General features: G+C 43.6%; 1 protein-coding gene across 1 annotated transcript in view; it reads left to right on the forward strand.

The window, feature by feature from the left end:
* The first annotated feature begins 813 nt into the window (after positions 1 to 813).
* mdga2a (MAM domain containing glycosylphosphatidylinositol anchor 2a) overlaps positions 814 to 12,552 on the forward strand; it is a 173,312-nt gene continuing 161,573 nt past the window's right edge. Inside the window, exon 1 of the mRNA XM_084915816.1 lies at positions 814 to 1,723. Coding sequence (XP_084771942.1) covers positions 1,651 to 1,723 — 73 coding nt within the window. The 5' untranslated portion in view covers positions 814 to 1,650. The remainder of the gene's footprint in view (positions 1,724 to 12,552) is intronic.

Consider the following 12,552-nt stretch of genomic DNA (forward strand, 5'->3'; position numbering starts at 1 on the left):
GCTAAAGATACCATTTAAAAGTGGTTCTTTGCTAATGTTATGTGTAGAGACAACACTGGCAGTCAGTTTCCCCAAGGGCCAAATGACAAACTGGGAATGGAGTGCAGGGCCGCAAAAACACACTGAACATGAATTTTATATCTTAGTAAACCACCGAGTGCACATTTTGTAAGAGTAGACTTTGCAGATATAATAATTGTTTTATTTATTTTAGACTTAATTTGACTTCAGATTAGAAAAGTCTGGTTATACAGAATCAACACGAATCATTTTAACCAACCAGTCATTTTAGCTTACAGCCCATAATAGTTTAGCAACAGGTCTGTGTCATCGAAGAGGGGAAATCAATACAAGCACGTGTGTCCTCATCCATGTTTTATTGAATTTTGACATCATCTTTATTGGTGTTAAAATCCAGAGCCTGTATATGCTGCCATCCCGCCACTATCGCTGAGCTCAGTCTCCCTCTGCTCTCCTGAGACCCGTGAAGGAAGCAGGAGATCGGACACGTGAGCGCTGAGGGCTCAGGCTGTCTTTTCCAGCGCGCGTGCCGCCCACAGGCTCTGCGTGTCTCGTGAGGAGTGTTGTCCTTTCTCTCCCCCCCACAGGTGTAAAAAAGAAGCTGCTCGTGACGCTTTGCGCGGCAGATTCCTGCTCGTGTCAATCACGCTGCAGTTTGCAGCAAGTCAGCGCCTTTACTCTTAACAATAATAGCCTCCGCCTAACACGACGACTGTCGCTATCGGAACAATATTACACCTACTTTAAAAAGGGCTCCGTTATACCTCCGTTATGAAACATACATTTCAGTGTTATGCGTCTCACTGGGTCTTACTTAATAATAATTATTATTATTATTTTATAATAAGCGCGATATTTTAGCACAGTGGAATCCAGAGACTGTAGATTTCGCTGCTGAATCAGCCATAAACACGGCGGATGAGCTGGTGACTTTTATTTTGATATACAAATACCGGAAGTCCTTCCGTTCTCCGTTCCCGCGACTTTACTGCTCGGTTCGCTGAGTGACGTCTCTCACCGACTGGTGAAATACACCGACAAATCGACCGGACTGACCGCTTATCCGTCTTTGCTGGAACTCACGGCATCACGGACTGTCCCTCTCCTCTCCCCGGCCTGAAGGGCCGAGCCGCTGACACGGAGCGGTAGCGCTTCTCCGCAGGATGATGGATGTATCTCCGGTACTGACCGACGGACGCGCATCCCGGTGGACTCGGCGGACGGTCAGCGCACACTTTTGACCAGCTCAAAGAAGACTGACGCACCGGCTGTTTGCTCCTTCAGTTTTAATCGTTTCCCCCGGAATGTCATCATCAAGGAGCGAGTAAAGCATCTGCTCTCGCCGGGTGCCACCGGACGTCCTTTTCCTCAAGGGTTTCTGGCGCTTTTAGCAAACGTTAGCACCGGTATGAGCAGAACCGCATCTGCCCGTCATATCTAACCGGGGTCGGAGGGTGCTAGCAGGCAAATATTTGGATCTGTGGATGAGAGCCGGTCACCGGGTGGGATTGTGTACGGAGCGGAGGAGGAGGACGGAGGAAGAGCAGCGGCAGCAGCGGAGAACCGAACATCCATCCTCATCCCCGGAGGGGGGGAGAAGCAGCGACGAGGCCACAGGACGATGTGAAGATGGGGGTAGTTTTCGGACTCCTGTGGCTGTTTACCGGCTTCCTGCAGGGCGTGCACGGCCAGGGCGTGTACGGTAAGGACGTCATTAGCATACAATTCAAATATTTTGAGTTAACACATGCACGCGCACCTTACATGTTACTTGAATGCGATTTTGAGTGCACGCGAGCGGCGTTGATCTCGGAGTATTACAAACAGCAACTTGACCTTGTGAGGGATTTGGCTCCTGTATGTATGTGTGTGTGCGTGTGTGCGTGCGTGGCTGGTTCGTGGTTCATTCAGTCCTGTCACACTCATGCCTGGCATAAAGGCACAACAGGTAGGCTGCTACACAAACACAGATATACACACCTGTGCATACAGGGACAGCCGCAGTGCTAATCCTGCATCATGGCCCCAGCAGTGCCGTTATTAGATGGCACTGTGGTTTCGGTGTGTGCCGGTGGTTCTGTATGAAGCAGCCTGCAGCTCCGTGCAGCAGGAGATGGTGACACGATGCTGCTGCTGCTGCTGTTTTCATTGTATCAGTCCTGACATGACCGGGCACTGGAAATGACTGGAAATGACCGTTCTTTTACTGGTATGCTGCTGGTTCGTTCCTGTAGTTACATTAACACATCCCAGCTCCTGCACGGTGGCCATTCCTCTACTGTACATAAACCCCGATCTTCTTATTTTCCCTTACTTGCACATTTCACATATTCTGGTGTAATATGGTGTCATAACTGTGTCCTGCTATACTTTAGTCTTCCAGTAGAAATCAAGTTCCATGTAGTATAATACTATGTTGTTTTTCAGCTGATGATCTGCTTATTTCTGTGTCGTAGCTCTTAGTAAATACAGTTAGTGTGTTACCGTAGACAGTGTGCTGGTGCTCAGGCATCTGCTGTTTCAGCCTCTTACTTTATAAATGCCCTTTTTACAAAACTGCATTTTCCAATGTCTATTTTATAATTTTATATTTGACTTTTAAATTTTGGCCTATGACATTGATTCCCAATTCAAAGCATGTAATGGCCAACAGTTGTATTTTGATGGTTGTGCTAGGCTGCACCCTGAACAGCAGCATCGCTGACCTGCTTTTACAGCCAGGTAACCAGAGTTTAGTCCTACACTTTTCAGTGTTTGCTAATTTTGTGAAATGAAATACTATTACAACATGTCAGTGCAGCCAGCCAATCATAAGTGATAATACCCCACACTGAGCTTATAGCGAGAAAGCTACTTTGATTTCAAATGTACAAGTCATCTCCATCTTTGTCTGACCACAGAAATTTAATACAATTTATTTATACAGCACCGAATAAGCACAGTCACCTCAAGGTGCTTTATATTGTAACGCAGACCCTACAATAACACACAGAGAAAAACCCAACAATCACATGACCCCGTATGAGCAAGCACTTTGGCGACAGTGGGAAGGAAAAACTCCCTTTTAACCTCCGTCAGAACCAGGCTCAGGGAGGGGCGGAGCCATCTGCCAGAGATTAATAACATGTATGATTCAGCGCAGGCCACGACCCGAGTGACCAGATCATTAGTTTATGCACATGTCCACATGTCAGAAACATGTTAGTCCTTGATATGTCTGTGTCGAGTCAAAAATCTCTGTGACATCAGTAGGTGTGTGGTACTGTGTGTAAGTGCATGAGACATGCAGCAGGAGTGTGTGAGTGTGCTGCAGAGAAATACTAAAATGCAGCATGTGGACGTCAGCGTGGACGCTCAGTGGACCCTAGTGGATCCGTATGTATTTATTTTTGTAAAAACACATGGCTGTGCTCAGCATAAAACACAACCATACCTTCAGAGCCTGAAAGCTGAAGCCCAGGTGGGCGCCCTTTAAAGCTCTTTTCTGTGGCCATCATTTATTTCCTGTAGAGGTTTATGGAAACTCGTCCTTGGTCTTGACCTCAGTAAACTCTTCTCTGAGGAGTTTTTGGGCCCACATACTCATTTTCTAACCCATTTTATAAATGTTGGTCATTTCATCCAAAAGGAGGATTAGCTGGTATGTTTACTGGCAGTGATTAGTGATTGACAGAGTGACATCACAAACCCGTGAGTTAGATTACAGTGTGAATGGTTGTCTCTGTGTTAGCCCTGTGACAGACTGGTGACCTGTCCAGGGTGCACCCTGCTCGCGCCCTATGATAGCCCCCCCCGCAACACTGACAAGGATAAGCTGAAGAGAATGGATGGGTGGATGCATGGGTGGATGCATGGATAGATGGATGGTTGGATGCATGGATGCATGGATGGATGCATGGATGGATGGATGCATGGATGGATGGATGGATGGATGGATGCGTGGATGGATGGATGGATGGATGGATGGATGCATGGATGGATGGATGGATGGATAAATGGATGGATGCATGGATGTTCGCTAGAGGTGGGAATCACCATACATCCCACGATACGATATTATCACAATACTTAACGCACGATACGATATTATTGCAATTTTTTTTAAATATTTTGCGATATTCAGATTCTGTACATAAAGGTAAACTTTATCAATATTCATTTTATCTAATATCAAAGTCTCACACTCAGTCTTTCTCTCATTTCAGTCAGTTATATTGTTGACAAACTGAACGGTTTGTATTACAGTCTAGTCCAACTTAACTAAATGCAACCATCTGGTACAATTATAGCTATTCTGAACTATGCAGCCCATTCAGCAATAAAAAAGTTTTAAACTTAATTAAAATAAAACATGTCTTAAATTAAAATAAGTAAACTGTCATGTTTATTGCTGCCAAAAAAAAAGTTAAACACATTTGGACAGTGAAGGAATGTCAGGAGTCTTGCTCAGAAAAAGGATCAACATGCTCTGAAGTCAGAGCACAAAAACTTTTTTGTAACAAAATATCGATTTCTGCTGTCCCTGTATCGATACATTATTAGCAAACAAAATATCACGATACTACACAGTATCGATTTTTCCCCCCACCCCTAATGTTCGCATGGATGGATGGATGCATGGATGGATGGATGGATGGATGGATGCATGGATGGATGGATGGATGGTTGGATGCATGGATGGATGGATGGATGCGTGGATGCATGGATGGATGGATGGATGCATGGATAGATGGATGGATGCATGGGTGGATGCATGGATGGATGGATGGATGCATGGATGGATGCATGGATGGATGGATGGATGGATGCGTGGATGGATGGATGGATGCATGGATAGATGGATGGATGCATGGATGGATGCATGGGTGGATGCATGGATGGATGCATTGATGCATGGATGGATGGATGCATGGATGGATGGATGCATGGATGGACGCATGGATGGATGGATGGATGGATGGATGGATGCATGGATGGACGCATGGATGGATGGATGGACGCATGGATGGATGGATGGATGCATGGATGGATGCATGGGTGGATGCATGGATGGATGCATTGATGCATGGATGGATGGATGCATGGATGGATGGATGGATGCATGGATGGACGCATGGATGGATGGATGGATGGATGGATGCATGGATGGACGCATGGATGGATGGATGGACGCATGGATGGATGGATGGATGCATGGATGGATGCATGGGTGGATGCATGGATAGATGAATGGATAAAGATAAGATAAGATAAGATAAAGATAAAGAACTTTATTGTCATTGTAGTTATACAACGAAATTTGTTTGGTAGCTCACAGAGGCCAGCAGCAATAAAACAAGAAGCAGCATAGTAACATAATAACCATAGTAAACGTAGTAACAGTATCAAATATAAAGTAAAAAGAAGGCACTAACACAGTAAATAAAAAAATATAATAGTATTTACAATATCATAGTTTGAGCGCAAACAGTATAATATAATATAACAGTATTTACAGTGTGGTAATTTAGTGCAAGCATCAGTGCCCAGTAAATGACTTTGTACATTAGCAGCAGACATGACATATTGTTGTTGACTTTATCAGCTCGGTCACCAGTTTCAGGCCTGTTCAGAGTTCAGAGTTCTTGTTGTTTCTCTGATAAATAATTGTCCATTATACTGGGGTGAATATATCCCAAATATCCAAACTAACCAAAGAAAGTCACATCATTCTGTTATAATTTCCTTTGGCTAACCTAAACTAATGGAATATTTTAACACTAAGAAGTTCAGTTTGAGGACTGTTTCATGTAAAAAGCTGTGTAACCAATCACACTCATCCATCATGAATCTTTAAATGCTGCCTAACTGTGTGCATCATTAACATGTTACACCTCAAACACACAACAAAGAATAAAACAGAGGAATGATTAAAATAATCTGTTGCTAAATATGATATGAAAACACATCATTACAGAAAGTGTTCTCATGTTATTAAAGTTTGACAAATTACAGTTTTTTCTGATGGCTTTAACCCTAACTGTGATTCTTATAGCACAATTCCTAAAACTATTAATACTTATAGCAAAACCACTCACTGAGTTTGCAAAACTAAAAGCACAAACACTGCTTTGCACTCAGTTTGCAATTTTGTAACACACACTTTGCAAAACTGTAGGCACAATTCACTGCACAACACTCTTTTTGCAGAACTTTAAACACAACTCACTGCTTACACTCAATTACCAAATTTCCAACACACTCCTAGCAAAATTATACACATGTATGGCTATCATTAACACTATTTTGCCAACTGTCTGGCACACTTTCACATGTGAAAACTGTTTTAGATAATTAGTCCACTTTGCAATCAGCCTAAGCACTATAAACAGGCCACAGGTAAGCTGTCTATGTGGAGTACAATGGAAGGAGCAGTAAGAGTGAGAAGAGTGAGAATCAGAGGAGGCCGAGGGAGAGGACGTGGAGGTGAAGAAGTTGGAGGAAGAGGACGTGGAGGTGAAGAAGCAAGAGGGTTAGAGGAAGTTAGAGGAAGAGGACAAGGAGGAGCAAGAAGAGGACGAGGAGGGGAAAGAGGAAGGGTAAGAAGAGTAAGAAACAGAATAACTGATGACATCAGAGCTACAATAGTGGACCATGTCATCAACCATGGGATGACCCTGAGGGAAGCTGGCCAACAGGTTCAGCCTAAACTTAGCCGCTACACTGTGGCAAGCATCATTAGGACATTTTGAAATGAGAATCGGTAAGTACTTTGTAGCACTGCCGTACTCTAATGAGAAACACAACAGTACAATACATGCAAAAATACTGAAATTGTTACTTTACAGAATTGCTAGACGTCCAGATGTTGGGGGCAGAGGCAGAACGTTCACTCCAGAGCAAGAAACCCATATAGTGAACATGGTGATTGCCAATAATGCAATAAGACTGCGCGAAATACAGCAGCGCATAATTGATAATGACACCATCTTTCAAAATATACACAGTGCAAGCATTTCTGCACTAAGTCGTGTACTTGCGCGCCACAGAATAAGAATGAAGCAAATTTACAGAGTTCCTTTCGAGAGAAACACAGAACGTGTAAAGCAACTGCGATATGACTATGTGCAGGTAAGCTAGTGTCATTGGTTCTGAATTTGGAAGTGCATACTGTAGTGCTGTGCATGGGCCTGATGTGTTGCATTTGTTTTGTCTTGTCCAGAGAGTGATGGAACTAGAAGCAGATGCAATGGGACATGAGCTACTTTTTGTAGATGAGGCCGGTTTTAACCTCAGTAAAACCAGGAGACGTGGCAGGAACATTATTGGACACCGTGCCATCATCAATGTCCCAGGACAACGTGGTGGTAACATAACCATGTGTGCAGCTATAAGCCAAAATGGTGTTGTTCACCATCATGCAAACATAGGCCCATACAACACTGCACACATTATTGCATTCCTGGACACCTTGCATGACATGCTCACTGTTCAGAGACCAGAGCAGACCTGATATGTCATCATATGGGACAATATTGGTTTCCATAGGGCTGCTTTGGTCCGCAACTGGTTTACAGACCACCCATCCTTCATGGCACTCAACCTCCCTCCATACTCTCCATTCTTAAATCCCATCGAGGAGTTCTTCTCTGCCTGGCGCTGGAAAGTGTACGACCGTCATCCTCATCAACAGGTAGCCCTTTTACAGGCAATGGAGGAGGCATGTGGAGATATTGACCAGGCATCATGTCAGGCCTGGATACGGCATTCAAGGAGATATTTTCCCCGGTGCCTTGGACTGGAGGATATCGCATGTGATGTGGACGAAATTTTGTGGCCGGACCCAGAAAGACGACATGATGTAGGCTGATTGTCTTTTTTTTCCCTTTTTTTGTGAAATTCCTATTTTGTGTTCTGACTTTGTCTTGGTTTTGATGAGTGTGAATAAACACCAATACTTGAAGTTTGGATCCTTGTATACATTGACATGACACTATGACAAAAGTGTGACCTCAAATTGACATCTGTACACAGAGGAAGCAAAAGCCAGATGTGTTTTGTATTCATACCATCAGTGTGCAGTTGGCGCATTGTGTGCTTAGTAGATGATGGCTTGTGTGTACTGTTTGATACGAAAACACCATTTTTACGAAGGTGTGAAGAGTTAATCTAGCTGTGTTCGCTTTTGCAAGAGAACTACAATGTTTTGATAATTGGGTGACAGGTTTTCTTATTTGTGTGTAGAGTTTTGCAAAAATAGCCAATAGTTACAAAAAATGTGCTTAAGCAATCAGAAAAAACTGTAATTACTTGAAAAGTAACTATTGCGTTACTTTAAAAAAATGTTTAACCCTCTGGGGTCCAGGGTATAATTGATTTTCCCTCTACAGTTCACCTTTAAAAAAGAGGTCGTTGGGCAGAAAGTGATCACCGCCCGCGGGAGCGTGCAGCTGCTTAAAGCTGTAGCGCCCAGGTTACTTACAGCTACTTCTGTGCAGCTGATATAAGATGCATTAAGCTGAACACAGCTTACTGTTTGTTGAAAAATAGTAACGCGACCGCATTTTCTTGTTAGTAACGGTAACGGCGTTGTAACGATAGAAATAGTAATTCGTTAGATTACTCTTACTGAAAAAAGTACAAACAGTGACGACGACCACATACATGAACAGGAGCGCTGTGGTCCTTCTTTGAGACATCGTCCACGCTCACAGTGCTGGTGAATGTTTGAGCCGTGCAGCCACTGGTTCTTGTTTTGACAGATAAATAATAAACTTATGAAAATATTCAATGATGATCAGTGACAGCAAATTTAGGAAATGTGTGACTGTGACATCGAGGCCTGTGGAAAAGATCGATCAGGCGTGTGACCTTTTCATGGGTGGGTTGCTGTTTTTAAGAGTTTTACAAACTGTTGTGTGTCAGCATCGCTGGTGTTGTCAGTGCCAGTATTGACATGACCTTGAAATAATATTATGATCAGATTTTGTTGTAATTATAGATATCACATGGTAGTTTCAATAATCATCTGGAGCACTTTCACCAGCCTGATCTAAAGAGGACGTACCTGTTTATCAGTATGCTGACAGCAGGCCTGTTGAAAAACCTCACAACAAAAGAATGGTTGTTGTGCAGTAATTTTACTCATATCCAAGCAAACGTGTGATGCTGTTGAGAGCATGATCGTGTGTCGGTGTGGACGTGTGTCGGGCGTCTGCTGCGTGTCGCTGCGTCATAGATGCTGTGTAAAAGAGGCCATCACGTCTGAGTTTGCATATCATTTCATTTATCATTTACCCCTTATTATTGTGGTAACGAACACGGTAACTAGTTATTATGCCAAAACCGGGAACGCGTTACTCGTTACTGGGATTTAGATAGGCTCGTTATTCGTTACTTCGTGTGGTGGCTATCGCGGAGCTTCCACAGATTCAATAACATTAGCAAGTGGTGGAGGCCAGCAGGTGGATGAAGGAAAAGGGAGGCAAGAGGAGAGACCCGAAGCGGCCGCTGGTCCGAGAGTGTCAGGTGAACTGAACTTCAGGTAAGAAGTTATAACCTGCAGTCCATCTGGGTCAGATATGAACCAAGTTTAGGTGGAGTTTATTTTCGTTATGCTGACTTTTTCGTACTGCGTGCTAGCTAGCATGACGGAGTTTCTATACAGCTGGGTGGGTGCTATGTTAGAATAGAATAGAATAGAATAGAATAGAATTCAACTTTATTGTCATTGCACATGCACAGGTACAGGGCAACGAAATGCAGTTTGCATCCATCCAGAAGTGCTTTAGTGATATAGATATATTACAATATATATTAGCAATAATATAGATATGTAAGTATATTACAGAAATGGGTCTATTATGGTATGTTATAATGTACACGGTATGAGGTATGTTGTGAATATTCTATAACTATAAGTATGTACAGGCTGTAGTGAGTACAAGCTATGTACAGGCTATGAACAGGATATAAATATGAAAAACTGTACAGAATATGAAATAAATAACTTTACAGAAATCTGAGATATACAGCTATACAGAAATGGGAACTATGCAGGTTATAAACAGTTGTAGGATTAAAAATTATCGAATGTACAGAATGATTATTTACAGAGCTATACAGTAGTGCAGTTAAGATAAGTGAGATATAATTCCTACAGAGGCTATATAAAGTGCTAGTGGTTGTGAGTGGTGGTTCAGTCCATGTTATTATTGTGTGTTTGAGGGTACAGTTGTCCATGAATCGTTGTCACTGATGAGGCCAATCACCGTGGTGTCATCTGCAAACTTAATGATGGTGTTGGAACCATCAGCAGGTCTGCAGTCGTGGGTGAAGAGGGAGTAGAGGAAAGGGCTCATCACACAGCCTTGTGGTACACCGGTGTTCATCGTGATTGTAGATGAGCAGCGGTTATCCAGCCGGACATGTTGGGGGCGGTTGGTCAGGAAGTCCAGTAACCATTTGCACATGAGGGAACTGATGCCCAGGTCTGTCAGTTTCCTGATGAGTTGTGAGGGGAGGGTTGTATTGAATGCTGAACTGAAGTCTATAAACAGCATTCTGGCGTAGGTGGTGTTGTTGTCCAGGTGTGAGAGGACAGAGTGCAGTGCGATGGAGACTGCATCCTCTGTGCTCCTGTTCTGGTGGTATGCGAATTGGTGGGGGTCCAGGGTGGGGGGGAGACAGGATTTGAAGTGTGCTAGGACCAGCTGCTCTAAACACTTAGTGATGATGGGGGTGAGTGCTACTGGGCGGTAGTCATTGAGGCAAGATGGGTTGGAGTTTTTGGGTATCGGGACGATGGAGGTGGATTTGAAGCAGGCCGGTACCACAGCGTGGGCCAAGGACAGATTGAATATGTCTGTGAGCACTCCTGCAAGCTCCCCAGGACACGCTCTGAGAACACGCCCGGGGATGCCATCGGGACCTGCAGCCTTGTGGACATTGATCCTGCTCAGCACCGCTCCTACATCGGTGGGGGAGAGAGTCAGAGGTTGGTGGTCTGGCGTCACGTCTGCTTTGGTTACTGATGTTGAACTTTATTTTGTTCATAAGGTTAATTATTAGAGTTGCCAACCATCCCGTAAAAAACGGAATCGTCTCGTATTCAGAGAAAATATTACGCGTTTCGTATTGAGGTGAAAAGGAACAGTTTGTCCCGGACTTCAGCTACAATGAAAAAGACACAAAGCTGGAGTTATTCTGTGTCTTTGCTGCACAGCTGCCTCTTCTTCTCTCATTCTCTCCCCCTCCCTCTCCTGTTTCTACTTCAGTCATGAAACTGATCAATGATCAGCTGATCGGCTTTTCTCTCTTGTTTGTTTATCGCCCACTTTGCGCCAGAAAGAGGAAACCAGCGGATGTCGCGCTAAACAACAGCAGCACTTTTAAGCTTGATCAGCTGTTGTTAGAATTTATTTAATATTAATTTCTAGTATCAGCTGATGTTTGCTGGAGCCACAGCTGTAAAGCTGCTGGTCATGATATCGGTTTGGATATGTGGTGAGAGGGAAACATGAAGATGAAACCAGGAGATGTTCTTACTGAATCATCAGAGCTGTGATGGAGAAACAGGTTTACCTTTTAGTTAACATGAATGAGTTGAAGGGAAGTTATGAACTGTTTCTGAGAGACAAATAACACCAGGATCCTTTTCTAAGTAGCTGACAGCTGGTAACTGTGCAGGGGCGGGTCTAGCAAAGTGTTGCCAGGGGGGCAGGTAGGGCATTAACAGGGAGAGGGGGGCACAAGGAAATACTTTCTTATTCTCATTTAAAATGTCTCACTTTTAAAAAAATAATTATCTGAGTCTTGCAACAAACAATTGATAGATTGATGCATATATACCATCAGAACAGTGTACATCACTGTCACAACAGTGTTTGTTTTCATTCAAAGGCTTTATGATTTTTCCTGTAATGGTGGGCCGGTCTCTAGTTAAAATACCCGGGACGATTTTTTTGTCCCAGTCCAGCCCTGTATGCAGCTCATCTTCAGTCTGGTGTTACCTACATCTTCAATTCAATTCAATTCAATTTTATTTATATAGCGCCAAATCACAACAAAAGTCGCCTCAAGGCGCTTCATAGATACAGAGAAAAACCCAACAATCATATGACCCCCTATGAGCAAGCACTTTGGCGACAGTGGGAAGGAAAAACTCCCTTTTAACAGGAAGAAACCTCCAACCAGGCTCAGGGAGGGGCGGGGCCATCTGCTGCGACCGGTTGGGGTGAGAGAAGGAAGACAGGATAAAAGACATGCTGTGGAAGAGAGACAGAGGTTAATAACAGATATGATTCAATGCATTCAATGCTTCCTATTCAGAAGGCAGAATTTCCGAGTTCTGAGTACAATCGAAAGCACCACGACTGCAGTTTTTGTGTTGGATGTAAAAAGCAGGCTAGGATAGAATCAGGTGTGGGATTTCTCTCGTGGAAATGTGCACATTATTTTTTCCTTTCTATTGGTAGGTGGCACAGTGCACTTGTGGCAAGTAAGCAAGCTAGAAGACTGGCAATCTTGCTGGGTATCCAGTTACGGAAGCAA

This window comes from Perissodus microlepis, chromosome 19 (assembly GCF_051167445.1).
Source record: "Perissodus microlepis isolate ML-2025 ecotype Zambia chromosome 19, ASM5116744v1, whole genome shotgun sequence".
Taxonomy (NCBI): Eukaryota; Metazoa; Chordata; class Actinopteri; order Cichliformes; family Cichlidae; genus Perissodus; species Perissodus microlepis.